The following is a 14,159-nucleotide window of genomic DNA, read 5'->3' as shown; positions in this document are numbered from 1 at the left end:
TACAGCTCCTCTGGAGTTGGCTTCTTACACTCATAAAATGGCAGAAGACTTTAGTTCAACTTGCACATTTTACAACCAGGGATCTAGAAATCCAGCAAGTTGTACCTGGAAGTATGTGGCCTAACTTCCAGCCTCACTCCTGACTTTCAGCCTTGGCTCCCGTGTGCAGAGATGATGCTGGTAGTTGCTGCTTGCTGGGATTGCAAATCCTGAGCTGTAGTTATGCCAGGATCCACTTACTCAATTTTTTATGCTAGGCCGGCACCGCGGCTCACTAGGCTAATCCTCCGCCTTGCGGCGCCGGCACACCGGGTTCTAGTCCCGGTTGGGGCGCCGGATTCTGTCCCGGTTGCCCCTCTTCCAGGCCAGCTCTCTGCTGTGGCCAGGGAGTGCAGTGGAGGATGGCCCAGGTGCTTGGGCCCTGCACCCCATGGGAGACCAGGAAAAGCACCTGGCTCCTGGCTCCTGCCATCGGATCAGTGCGGTGCACCGGCCGCAGCGCGCCAGCCGTGGCGGCCATTGGAGGGTGAACCAATGGCAAAGGAAGACCTTTCTCTCTGTCTCTCTCTCTCACTGTCCACTCTGCCTGTCAAAAAAAAAAATTTTTTTTTTATGTTGTCAGTGTACAAAAAGGGCTTGGGACCTGCCATTCAGCTTTCAGCTCTGAGGGCTGTCTGTTAGTAGCAAGGACCCTGCCATTGCAAGGCGGGTAACATCTCCGTGCAGATGAACTCCACTCACCACTCGTAGGTCTGCCCTTCCTTCTCTAAGCACCTTCTCTTTTAAGTGCTTAATGCTCCAACCTCCCCCCACCTTTTAAAAATATTTTCATTCATTTATTTTCATTTTATTTGAAAGTCAGAGAGACAAAGGCAGATCTTCCACCTGCTTGTTCACTTCCCAAATACCCATAACAGCCAGGGCTGTTAGGCTGTCACAAAACACACCAAACTCCGGAGTAAGGCGAAGGGTTTATTGGGGGAAACCTAGCAGACCAGAGGGGTGGGGCAAAGAGAAAAGAGAGAGAAGGAGAGTGTAACAGAGAGGAGAGAGAGAGGAGAGGAGCTAGCGAGGAGAGAAGAGAGAGAGAGCAGGAGAGAAGAGAGAAGAGAAAGGAGACCAGAGGAGGAGGCTAGAGAGAGCCACGTGTTCAGGAACAGGTTCTTTTAAAACTTTGCCAGAGGGCGGGCAGGGAAGCAGGAGCAGCGAATCCCATTAGGATGGGGGTGGAGTTTGACACCAGTGGTTGGGCCACGTGGGGGCTAGGGCCTAGGATGTATACCTGGGTGTAGATCGCGCCATAGATAAAACTGCACCATTTTCCTAACAAGGGCTGCACCAGGTGGAAACCAGGAGCCTGGAGCTCAATCAGGTCTCCCATATGGATGATAGGGACCCAAGCACTTGAGCCATCACCTGCTGCCTCCCAGGGTGTGCATATAGGAAGCTGAATTGGAAATAGAGCCAGGACTCAAACCAGGCTCTTCAATATAGAGTTGTGGGTATCTCAACCACTGGGCCAAACACGGACCCATACTTCCAAATTCTTCCATTAGTGCCCAGTACATCTGACTGTGAGACCACAGAGATGTTCCTTCTAACAAGAATTCATCCCTCCCCTATATCAATAGTAACAATTCTCCACATTTATGCAATATCTTGCAGCCTGCAGAAAGAACGTTAACCCACATTTCCAGTGTCAACCTTCATTTTAACATAAAATCAGGATAGGCAGCTGGCTGTTTTAATCACCTGCCCAAGTAACATGGCTGGGAAGAGCAGAACCTGGCCTTGCAGCTGTCTTCTCGCTCTAAGGCACCCAGGACAGGTCTTCTGACTATACTGACCTTTTGTCCTGACCTCACTCCTATATAAGTGGATCTATTACGTGTTTCCTTCCTTTTCTTTTCTTTTCTTTTTTCTTTTTTTTTTTTTTTTACAGGCAGAGTGGACAGTGAGAGAGACAGAGAGAAAGGTCCTCCTTTTGCCGTTGGTTCACCCTCCAATGGCCGCCATGGCTGGCATGCTGCGGCCGGCGCACTGCGCTGATCTGAAGGCAGGAGCCAGGTGCTTCTCCTGGTCTCCCATGGGGTGCAGGGCCCAAGCACTTGGGCCATCCTCCACTGCACTCCCTGGCCACAGCAGAGAGCTGGCCTGGAAGAGGGGCAACCGGGACAGAATCCGGTGCCCCGACCGGGACTAGAATCCGGTGTGCCGGCGCCGCAAGGCGGAGGATTAGCCTAGTGAGCTGCGGCGCCGGCCACCTCCTTCCTTTTCAATAAGCCCTCATATCAGTAACAGCTATTCCTCTAGAATTTATAATAACTAATAATGATAACATGGTATTCTTTCTGGGATGTTTGCATTATAACCAAACATTCTTTATGCCACATATGCAGGGACTTGAAAAAATTTGTAGAAAAGTAGAATTAAAAGCTAGGCTTATTTTGGTCCAAAAAAAATTAAAACACATGAAATATGGTTTTTCATAATATAAACTATCTATGAACTTTATGAAGAGCCCTTGAAATTGGGGACACCCTAAATCACTCCATACAAGCAGCCATCCTGTGGTGAAACCAGTCCTCATCCTGTGTTTTTTTTTATATATATATATATTTTAGGCTTTTATTTAGTGAGAGAGAAGCATAGGAGAGTGAGAGCTTTATCTAAGAGAGAGAGGTAAATCTGGGTCCATACCGAGCACCAGGAACCAGCCACGTGGAGTAGCATCTAGGGCAGGTGGCCCAAAGGCCACGCGCCCTGGAGGCGCAGGGCTACAGCCAGCCCCCTCCTGATGAGAGGCCAGGGAAAGGAAGAGAAAGGCAGGACACACCATGTCCCAGGCTTTTAACCCACTTCCCAAGGGGAGCCTCGTCCTGTTTTTCAAGTTTAAAATTAAGTGTAAAACTCTCTCTAGTAAGATCCTGATACACAGATGTGTTAAGAATGTGTAGTATTTTATTAGAGCAATAACGAGGCAGGAGGACACTGACATGTTCTGACAGTTCATTTTCAACCAGTGAGAGTAAATACTATTTCAGGAAAAATAACTCCATGTGACTGCCCTTTACCTTTGCCCTAATTCTTCTACTCCAGCTATTGAAATACTGAGTGCCCTTGTGGCCACACTGCCTTCTTCTTTGTAAACAGATGAAACAACTAAATTTAGTTTTATGTGCAGAAATCCTAGGGGGACATCATATTAATCACATGTGATTCAATTTTTAAAGATTTATTTATTTATTTGAAAGTCAGAGTTACACAGAGAGAGGAGAGGCAGAGAGAGGAAAGGCAGAGAGAGAGACAGGTCTTCTATCTGCTGGTTCACTCCCCAGTTGGTTGCAATGGCCATAGCTGTGCCGATCCGAACCCAGGAGCCCGGAGCTTTCTCCGGGTCTCCCACATGGGTGCAGGGGCCCAAGGACCTGGGCCATCTTCTACTGCTTTTCCAGGCCACAGCAGAGAGCTGGATCGGAAGTGGAGCAGCCAGGTCTCAAACTGGTGCTCAGAGGGGATGCCGGTGCTTCAGGCTAGGGTGTTAACCCGCTGAGCCGCAGCGCCAGCCCCTTTTAATTTATTTGAAAGGCAGAGAGACAAAGAGCTTCCATCTACTACTTTACTCCCCAAATGCCCACAACAGCTAGGGCAGGACCAAGCCAAAGCCCAGAGCCCAGAACTCAGTCTGAGTCTCCCACATGGGTGGCAGGGATCCAACTACTTAATCTAGCACCTGCTGCCTCCCAGGGTGTGCATTAGCAGAAAGCTGGAGTTGGAAACTGAGCCAGGACTCAAACCCAGGCCCTCTGATATGGGATATGGGCATCCAAAGTGGCATCTTAACTACAGTGCCAAAATCCTGTCTCGTGACTTAATTTGAAACGTTATCAATTCTGGCCTAGTGGCATCCCAGTAAAAACTCTTTTTTTTTTTTTGGACAGGCAGAGTGGACAGTGAGAGAGAGACAGAGAGAAAGGTCTTCCTTTGCTGTTGGTTCACCCTCCAATGGCCGCAGCGGCCGGCATGCTGCGGCCGGCGCACCGCGCTGATCCGAAGCTGGGAGCCAGGAGCCAGGTGCTTCTCCTGGTCTCCCATGGGGTGCAGGGCCCAAGCACCTGGGCCATCCTCCACTGCACTCCCTGGCCACAGCAAAGAGCTGGCCTGGAAGAGGGGCAACCGGGACAGAATCTGGTGCCCCAACCAGGACTAGAACCCGGAGTGCCGGCGCCGCAGGCGGAGGATTAGCCTCGTGAGCCACGGCGCTGGCTTAAAAGGTGACTCTTAACAGAAACAAATACAAGGTCAGATTTCATACACAGAACACAGTGGGAGAAATCAGGCCCTGGGGAAGGATGGTATTTGCTGCAGGTTACAAGGGGAAAAGAAGTCAGATCTGGCGTGCAGAGAAGGGCAGCAGTTGGTTCTGGCAAGAGAGATGGACACGGAATAATTGGTCTCAGCTTCATTTGTGTGTGAGGAGATCCATGTGCTCTGAGAGTGGCAAGGCAACACAGTGCTGGGGAGCGGAGCTTGAGCCACGGCCAGCACGGCACAGAGTTGCCACCTGGCAGGCCGGGATTGGAACCTGATGCCTCAACTTATGGGTTATGTGATCTAAAGCAATTTGCCAACCATCTCTGAGCCTCAGCTTCTTCCCAGATGGAATGAAGATCATAGTAAGTTCTCTATGTAAATAAAGCCCTCAGCAAAGTACCCCGTAAGTGCCAACTATCGTTACTAGGCCAACGGGCTTCAGAAGAAAGGGCAAAACAAAGCTAAACACTAAATCTAAGCATTAGTTCTCTACCATTTTCTGTGCTAGTCAAAACCTGGAAACGGTCTGCCTAATAATTAAGGAAGGGCCAGAGTGATTTACCTACTTAATAAAATATTATACAGCTTGAATATTTTTAAAGGTTGATTTTATTTATTTCAAAGGAAGAATTACAGGGAGGGAGAGTCAGAGAAAAGATGTTGCATCTGCTGTTTCACTCCCAAAATGGCTACAACAGCCAGGGCTGGGCCAGGCTAAAGCCAGGAACCTGTAACTCCTTCCATCTAGGTCTCCCATGTGGGTGACAGGGGTCCAAGCAATTAGGCCATCTTCCACTGCTTTCCCAGGCAGATTCGCAGGGAGCTGGATCAGAAGTAGAGCATCCTGGACTTCAACTGGTGCCCACATGGGATGGTAGCATCAAAGGCCACAGCTTTACCTGCTGCACCACAACACTGGCCCCCAGCTTGAATATTTTTAACAATGAAGACTAAGTAGTGATATGGAAAAGTGCCAGGCTAGTCTGGAGAGACAGAAGACATGGTCTTGGGCTGAACAGTTAGAGCCGTATATCTAACAATGTGATGAATCACAGAATTAACAATCAAAGGAAGTGATATGGACTAGGAGTGACTTACACATTCAGGTATAATAGCCTGGATAGGTCAAGAAAATATTACACAGCAGGTAGGAACTGAGCTGAGCCTGAAAGAATGGATAGAATTTGTGTCAAGTATGGAAGAAAGGCCTTTTCCATGGAGGGAGCACACAGCGAAGCCGCACTCGTGGAGGGAGAAATACTCAGCGGACAGCAAGAAGACCCAACAGGCTGAAGCAGAGGTTACATGTCTAGACAAAGTCATAAACTGGGGTCATACTCATGGAGAACCCTGAATGTCAGACTGAGCAGTTTGAACTTCATGCTGTAAACCTTTTGAACAGAGAAAAAGAAACTCTTTAATACACACACACAAAATTAAAGTGTGGTATACTTGGTTTGTTTTTTTTTTTTTTTTAAGATTTTACTTATTAGCCGGTGCCGCGGCTCACTAGGCTAATCCTCCGCCTTGCGGCGCTGGCACACTGGGTTCTAGTCCCGGTCGGGGCGCCGGATTCTGTCCCGGTTGCCCCTCTTCCAGGCCAGCTCTCTGCTGTGGCCAGGGAGTGCAGTGGAGGATGGCCCAAGTGCTTGGGCCCTGCACCCCATGGGAGACCAGGATAAGCACCTGGCTCCTGCCTTCGGATCAGCGCGGTGCGCCGGCCGCGGTGGCCATTGGAGGGTGAACCAACGGCAAAGGAAGACCTTTCTCTCTGTCTCTTTCTCTCACTGTCCACTCTGCCTGTCCAAAAAAAAAAAAAAAAAAAGATTTTACTTATTTATTTGACAGGTAGAGTTAGAGAGAGTGGGAGACAGAGAAAGCTCTTCCATCTGCTGGTTCACTCCCCAAATGGCCTCAATGGCTGGAGCTGAGCCCATCTGAAGCCAGGAGCCAGGAGCTTCTTCTGGGTCTCCCACGCAAGTGTGGGGGCCCAAGGACTTGGACCATCTTCCACTGCTTTCCCAGGCAATAGCAGAGAACTGGATCGGAAGAGGAGCAGCCAGTACACAAACCGGCCCCTGGTGCTGGAAGCAGAGGCTTAGCCCACTATGCCACAGTGCCGGCCCGGTGGTATACTATTGAAATGCAGTAATGCTTAAAGGAGATGAGGGTCTGAGCTATGGAAACAATGTGAGAATTGGGAGCATGTGTGTGATACAAGAAATATTTACAATGTCGCACCGTTTCTTTCTTGTGTTCTTCTCATTTGCATGTCCTTTCCTCCAATTCCCACCCATCCTCTCTGTATTCTGTTATTCTCTTTCTTTTCTTAAATTTTAAAAATTTATTTAGTCAAACAGCAGAGAGAGGGAATGGCTTCATTCACTGACTCACTTCACAAATGCCTACAGTGGCACAGCTGGGAAGGCACCTAAATGCAGGAGCCAGGAATTCAATCCAGGCCCCCACATGGAAAAAACCAGTTACTTGAGCTAGCACCAGAACCTCTCAGGGTCTGCACTGGCAGAAATCTACAACTGGGAGCTGGGGCTAGGGATCAAACCCAGGCACTCCAGTACAGGATGCAGTCATCTTATCCACGATGCCAAGTGCCGGACCCTATTCTTTCTATGCTGCTGTAGGCTTCCCGTTTCTGCTGGCAGAAGGCTCTTACTGGTTCTTTGCATCCCGTTCACAGGTTCCTGGCCCCGTCTCCAGGCCCTGCCTCTGGACGAGCAGTGTAGAAACAATATGACCAGGACCCAGAATGGCAAGATCCCTCTCTTGCATCAGCCACTCCCCCCACAGCTGAGATGGGGCACGCTTTTCTGCAACTCAAAACCGAAAGGCAAGGAGTGTGCCTCTGTCTCGTGTGCTCCTCCAGCCTTCCGCTTCAGCCCACAGCACTACACACATCTCAAGAACCAGTACCTGAAAAAGGCTGCTGCCAACCTCACCTTCTCGCAGGAGGTGGTGTGGCAGCGAGGGCTGCCCAGCATCCCTTACAGCCAGTACAGCTTTGACCACCTCTACAACACAGACAACATCATCCAGCACCCCCAGCTCAGAAAGGCCCGACCTGAGAAAACTGCCCCTCAGCACGGTCCCTCAGTGGGGGACACTTTCCAGGGCAAGAAGAAAGACAACTCTGTCAATCCCGAGAAGAGGCGGAGGAAGTCACAGCCAGCGAGCACAGTCCAGGAAGCCCCTCGACCTCTCACCCAGCAGCCTCCCTCTCCAGACATAATCCTGGAGGAGAGGGAAGCCTGGCTCCCGCCGGCTGAGAAAGTAGCCAGAGCCTGGGAGGCTGTCGTGCTGGGGAAGCTGAACAAGCGCACGGCCCGATGGATCCAGAGCAAGCGTCCTTTGAGGCCTGGGGAGTCTCCCAGCAAGTGGCAGAGCTTCTTGCGCCAGCAGTATGACTGGAGCCACATCCGAGATGAGCTCACCTCTGCCAGTGACCTGGAGCTCCTGGAGCAGCTGGAGGAGGAAGAGACAGCGGAGTTTGAGGCGGATCAGAATGTCAGTGTGCACCCCCAGGAAACAAAGAAGCAGGAGCTGCCACTTCCTGTTTACTACAGGTAGATTGGTCAGGGCCTTGGGTGCGCCTTTGAGAACCCTGGACTCCCAGGTGGGCTCCCATTCTGTATTTCAGAATGCACTGTCCCGTCAACCTCATGTTCTCCAACACCTACCTGCTTTCTGAGATCTTGTCAAAGTTAAGGTTTCTCCACTCCACACCACTGACATTCTGGGTTAGACAGTTTTTTTCCCTAGTGGGGCTGCCGTGTGCACAGATGTCAGCAGCATCAATGGCTTCTAGCCACTAGATGCCTCCATCACTGCCCAGCTATGACATTGCCAAATGTCTCTGAGAGGGACAAAATCTCCCACAGTTGAAAACCACTGCCCTTGGAGGGATTGTTCTTTGCCTGCTCCAGCAAATTTAACTATCAGTTGTCATTCGGGTGCTCCCAGAAGTGTTACCTGTGGTTAAAGTGAGGACAGCTGAGACCTCATGGCACTGAGCTTTGGTCCTGCCTCACTTTGAATGAGGAGCCAATATGGCACTGACCTGAAAACCAACCAGCTGCAGGACAGAGACCCCAGCAGCCTGGGAGAAGAGGGTAACTACATCCCTCGGGTTGCATCCTTATTTATAGCTAAAGGAAGACCAGGGCTGGTATAATATTCTGATTTCCAAAAGTGAACAAAAATAAGTAGCAATCTACTTATTTATTATTCATTGATTGGACAAACACATTGCCTTCTTGCTGCTTTCCAGGTAGTCTGTCAATTGCTAGGAATATAATGCAATATTATAATATAACTTTGAAGGAGCTTGCAGCCTGTCCACTGAGTGAATAAATAAATAGCCACACACATAGTAGAATGAGACAACAGAGAGGCAGATTCCCTTCTCCAAGTCCATGAACCTCTAAGGGTACCATTGTACCCTTATGCAGTGAGCATGGTCACTCTATTGATCTGTCACGTGCTGTTAAAGGCACGGATCCAGCAAAGGGGGGGAGAGGTGGCTGGAAACAGGCCCTTCTGGCGGCTACGTGTCCATCTGGCACCTTAGGGGCAAGGCTAACAGTCGACACAGGTGTTCTTCAGATGCTCACATGTGTATGAGTGGGGCTTAAAGAGGAAAGAGAATGAGCTGGGGATCTAATGGAAAGGGGAGTTCATCTCCCACCCTTTCCCATTTCCTTTTCTCTCACCTATGCCAAGATTGTCCAGTTACACCCCACAAGAACAGACGGATGAAATCACACCCAGCAACAATAAGACTGCTCAGGATATCAAGGCAAAGAGAAACATCTGCCAACCCCAGAATGAGAGCTACTTCCGACAAGTGAACCCCAGAGCTGGAAAGTTTGCTTACTCCACAGACAACACCTTTGAACAGGAGACTCTCCTTGGTAACACAGCTTGAGCCGTGTGGTGGGATGCAGGTGGGTGGGCATGGACCAGGGAATTGGAAGAGAGTTGGTGAACAGAAACAGCCATGGGTGTGGATGACAGTTCTTGGATGACCAGGTTTTCATGGGGACACCTGTTGGTTTCTAGCACAGGGGCTCGGGGCAGTGCTACCTGGTACTGTGGGAACTGTCTCCTCTCTTCCTCTTTCTCTACCCCTTACCTTCCTAAGGGGGCCATGGAGGATGTAATATTTGACTTCGGGAACAAACTACCTCTTCACCCTTCTTCACTTGCTCACTTTGAGATATTCCCCTTACTGAGGAACTGTGCTGGGGGAAAAAAAATCACTTGCCTTGGAGTCAGACAGATTTAGTTTTAAATCCTGGCTCAGTCCTTTCTTAGTAACCTTCAACAAACACTCTGAGCCTTATATACCTTCTTTGTAAAAAAAATGTTAAAAATGTCCTTCAAATATAGTAGACAAGAAAGCATGATGCCTGTTGTTCAATGCCTGGCACACAGACGTTGCCCAATAAATGCCCACCACTCCCACTCCAATCCTGCTGCGCTTTCCAAGATACCTGGTGTAGGTCTGCATGTTCCAACCAACCTGTTTCTTCTTTCTGACCCCTATCTTGTTCCTAACTGCTGTCAGCTGAAAGTCTTCAAGCATTTAACAAAACTATTCTGATTAAAAAGAATCTTAATGGAGAATGGGACTGGCAAGGGGAGAGAGGAGGTAGAGGAGGGGTAGGACTGTGGGTGGGAGGGCGGGTATGGTGGGAAGAACAACTATATTCCTAAAGTTGTACTTATGAAATTTGTATTCCTTAAAAAAAAAAAAATTCTGATTGAGATATTCAAGACTGATAGGATTAATTAGGTACCTCTTTTTAGTATGAGTTAGGCTCTGCTTTCCTGATGGAGGATGCCATCCTTAGCTCCCAGGTCCCATAAGGCTTCTCTAAGAGGCCCGCTGTGACATTTCTATGCAACAGCCACCTTCAAGGGATGCCCACAGCGTGGCAGTTTCGGCCTGAGGCTTCCATTAGAGTAAAAAGAAACTGAGTCTGATCCTGGTGACGGGAAAGTTGGGAAGAGAAGAAAGAGGAGGGCGCTGGGGGCTCACTGTTTCTTTGTTCGCAGATGAAGTCCAGATCGTCCACAAGATTGGGGCAAAAAAAGACCAGATTTTCCTGGAAAACCTGAATCAGTACAATAAGCAGCTAGCTAAGGTCTTCCCTGAAACCCCAGAAACGTGGAGTTCCCAGCCAGTTCCTGAAGCACGTAAGCAGGAAGCTAACGGGGGTGGGTAGTGATGGAAGTGTGTTTCTTTCAGGCTCCTCCCTGGCTCATGGCAGTAGAGAATCCCCTTCCACCCGACTAAAATCATCTCATAGAATACTGGTTGGAACTAGAAAGAGGCTTGGTGGAACATACGTCCAATTGAAATCAGATATAACTTAGGTGTAATCAAGTGGTTTGAAGCCAATGATTACCAATAAGGCAAGTCCCATCTTAATGCTTCCAAGGGAAAGTCATCCAACTCCTGGCACAGCATTCTGTCCCGTTCCCCTGGGCTGGCTCCACAGTCAGGCTATACTTTCTCAGGTCCTGTGGTCTTCCTTTGCTCTAAGTTTCCATTTCGTAAATACATCATTCTACATTCTGTAAGACAAACAGGGTAGAGGAGAGGGAGATGACAGAGAAATGAGTTTAGGAAACAAAAGGCCATGTCTCTTTGTCCATTACTCTTCTCTTGCTGAATCACTGTTCAGATGGGTCTCCTGATGTACAGAAACAAACAGCAGGAGTGACCTGCTGTTTATCCCACCAGTCCTGAACCTCTGTCTCTAGTGCTTCCTGGATAGGCAGTAGCCACTAGGGTAGAAGAGGTGCTAATGATGACCACTAAGGGCACATCCCCCCTCAAACACTCACCCTCCTGCTTTGTTGTGGATCACCACTAGAATGCAGCAACGCCTTGGGCTGGGTCTTGGTCAGTCATCTTCTGGGCTGGTTGACTGCTTCATTAAAATGCAGACACTGATCATTAAGACAGCAAGGCACTTCTGCGAGACTGGGAAGAGGTGGTTTTGTGAATACGTTTTGCAGACTTTCATTGTGACACAAACTCAAGGAGTTATTTTTAGTACACTGCCTTCCCCAGAGGCTAGCTCCATTCTGCATGCCCTCTCCATGAGACCAGGCAAATCCGTAAAGACAGAAAGTAGATTAATGTCGTCAGGGGCTGGGGGGAGGGAAGGAAGGATGGCTATGGGATTTTTGGGGGGAGGTGAGGAAATCTGAAATTATAGTGGTGATAGTTGTTGGACTCTGAATACACTAAAAAGTGTACACTTTAACAGGATGAATCTTATTGTGTGTGAATTCTACCTCTGAAAGAATTCTCCAAGGATCCCACTGCTTTCACGGAGGCTCTGCCCCCCGCCACACTTGCGTCACGGGCACTCTCTGCCCCCCGCCACACTTGCGTCACGTGCATTCTCTGCCCCCCACCACACTTGCGTCACGTGCATTCTCTGCCCCCCACCACACTTGCGTCACAGGCACGCTGGGCCCCTGCCCTCTTTGTTCCCAGGAAAGGGTATTTAATGAGCTGATGCTGTAGGAATTTTCACATCAAACTTTAAAAAATAGTACTTGAGATTGATCTGAGGAAAGTATAGTGACATAGACATACCTTCTTTTTTCTTCCCCCCTCTCCACGTAGACCCTGCCTCCCTGCTGAGGCCTATGACATACCTTCTTATAACCATTTTATTCATCATCTCATCTCAGGAAATGAAGCTAAAAGAACCTGGGGGAAAAATAGGAAAATTATTGGGCTTAGATGCTATGATAGATTTTATATACATATATATATATATATTTGAATTCCAGCTCATCTCCTGCCCCAAATCTCTCTCCCTCACCATCATCATGGCCTCCCATGTCTGTAGTCAGGACCTTTCATAATTCCCTATGGGACTCATACCCAGTTCCCTATATAACCACGAACAAGTCTGCTAGCAAGAGTTCTGCTTCACTTTGGTGTTAGAGGACTAGGAATGAGATGCTAGCTGGAAGCACCCTGTGGCAAGGTAAGGCCAGTGGGGTGAGATCTCTCACTGCCACACTGCACAGCTTGTAGGCCTGTGAAAGGAGCCCTGCGCTGGACTGCCTTGCCAACCCCGGCCAAGGATGTGCTGCTGCAGGTGGGTGAGGATGTGCCCGTTCAGACCAGGAGATCGAAGAAGCAGGCAAGACCATCGAGGGTGGATGTGAGCTGGGAGCTGGTGGCTCTGCAGAGGATGCTGCAGGAATGGAAGACTGCCTGGTCTCTAAGTGAGTGATGGGGTCCTGAGGCACTGGTATAGACCTGTGATGGGGTGGGCCTCACTCTGGACAAGTATTTCTCAATCTCTGAAACATCCATCCCTCTGTTGTGAAATCTTACTGCAAGGCTACACTAGGTGAGAGCCTTTGACACAGCGGGTGTTCGGTGAATCCTGGCACACATGCATACATGCATCTGGATGCTTTTTGCATGGGTATTACTTCAGTAATGGGCAGAAATTCTCTCCACGGAGAACGCCTCATAGGCAGCAACTCTGTCTTGCTGATTTATGGAACTTAATGCTCAGTAAATGATGCATGAGGGGAAGGACCAAATATGCTGCCCGCACTATGTTTTACAATGTTGCAAGCAATGATGAATGCAGAGTACTCCAGAGTTTATGGAAAAATGTAAAAGGTAAGTTTATTGAAGTGCCAAAAAAATTTTTGAAAAATCTATACATAGTTTTTTCACAGACACATCTTTTCATAAGAAGACCCTTCGTCAAAAGAAACTGTATTTGACTGCAATATAAACAGTCTCCCTCTAAAATATATTTCTGGAGTTGGGGTTATCATGCGTCTACTTTTCTTTCAAAGCTATGAGAAAAGGTTGAGTACCTGGGCAGAATAATGGCCTCGCAAGTATTTGAGAACTCAAGAGCTGCTGGCCGTCAGAACATGAGACCAGTTTAGTTAATGCTGAATAAGGAAGGGCAATTCATTAGATAAACTAGACCAGTTGTCCAAAAAGGATAGAAATTCTGAGTAAGAACTGTGAACAAGGAGCACCCACATTTAGTAGGAATACTGAAATAAAAGTATCCTAATTACAAACTGAGCAATTAGCAACTAAAATGAGGAAGACATTGAAGCCTCAAAAGCAAGGAAACCCAATGGTAATCACAATAATTAACATTTATCGAATCCTCAGTATCTTGTTGGGTATTTTGCTAAACACTGGATCTACTTAACTCATTTAACCCTCAAAAGTAACTCAGTGGTGGTAAGTTCTAGTATTAGTCTCATATGACAAATGAGAAATCTCAGAGGCTAAGTAACTTTTCCAAGGTCACACAGCTAATAACTAATTCCACAACAGTTATGTCAAACAACAAAGTACCTTAACCAGTGTGTCTTATTGCTCCTTTCAATTTCCAGTTGGCTACAATGCAAAGTTGTTTAAGCAAAGAGAGAGAACATAGAGGATAGGACTGGGGGGAGTTTTATCTGGGAACTACTTGGGAGGGTACATAGGTCATCCCTAAGGACCCATCTCTGGGCCCTCCATTCTAAGCTGATGCTGTTCTTCAGTTGTCCTTAGGGAAAGGGTACTTCCCGTCTTCCGCCTGCAGCACAATATCTAACCTTGACCAGGTAGTTCTCTTCTCGTTCCCTCACTGTGACACAGTCGTCGAGTGGCACCACGAGACAGTGGAGAGCCTGCTGAGGAGCCTGGCAGACATGCACGATGACATTCGGATCCAAGCCATTGCCACATGTGCCACAGCTGCTTTGGAACAGCCCTGGATTGTCACCAGTCACGGGGACACAGACGAGAGTAAGGACTAAACTAC

At 48.4% G+C, this 14,159-nt stretch overlaps 1 protein-coding gene and 1 long non-coding RNA gene across 19 annotated transcripts in view; one reads left to right on the top strand and one right to left on the bottom strand.

Moving 5' to 3' along the window:
* Nucleotides 1-14,159, top strand: part of HEATR4 (HEAT repeat containing 4) — a 59,618-nt gene that overhangs the window by 9,233 nt on the left and 36,226 nt on the right. For 2 of the 4 annotated variants that reach the window (XM_089322323.1, XM_070065248.2), the window contains exons 3-7: nucleotides 7,013-7,895; nucleotides 9,052-9,242; nucleotides 10,390-10,530; nucleotides 12,391-12,591; nucleotides 13,964-14,143. In XM_089322323.1, coding sequence (XP_089178449.1) covers nucleotides 7,013-7,895; nucleotides 9,052-9,242; nucleotides 10,390-10,530; nucleotides 12,391-12,591; nucleotides 13,964-14,143 — 1,596 coding nt within the window. Of the gene's footprint in view, nucleotides 1-7,012; nucleotides 7,896-9,051; nucleotides 9,243-10,389; nucleotides 10,531-12,390; nucleotides 12,592-13,959; nucleotides 14,144-14,159 lie in introns of those variants that run through there. The other 2 variants (XM_070065249.2, XM_089322324.1) reach the window with 2 other exon arrangements.
* LOC103351691 (ribosomal oxygenase 1) overlaps nucleotides 4,906-14,159 on the bottom strand; it is a 32,445-nt gene continuing 23,191 nt past the window's right edge. For 6 of the 15 annotated variants that reach the window (XR_016226593.1, XR_016226584.1, XR_016226585.1 and 3 more), the window contains 3 exons: nucleotides 11,185-12,064; nucleotides 10,743-10,911; nucleotides 4,906-7,794 (listed from right to left, as the gene is read on the bottom strand). This is a non-coding gene — a long non-coding RNA (ribosomal oxygenase 1). Of the gene's footprint in view, nucleotides 7,795-10,742; nucleotides 10,912-11,184; nucleotides 12,065-14,159 lie in introns of those variants that run through there. The other 9 variants (XR_016226588.1, XR_016226587.1, XR_016226580.1 and 6 more) reach the window with 4 other exon arrangements.

The sequence above is a fragment of the Oryctolagus cuniculus genome, chromosome 20, assembly GCF_051225735.1.
Source record: "Oryctolagus cuniculus isolate XC-2025 breed Fujian yellow rabbit chromosome 20, ASM5122573v1, whole genome shotgun sequence".
NCBI classification, from domain to species: domain Eukaryota; kingdom Metazoa; phylum Chordata; class Mammalia; order Lagomorpha; family Leporidae; genus Oryctolagus; species Oryctolagus cuniculus.
The sequence above is the reverse complement of the archived record's forward strand: the minus strand, read 5'-3'. Positions and strand labels throughout refer to the sequence as shown.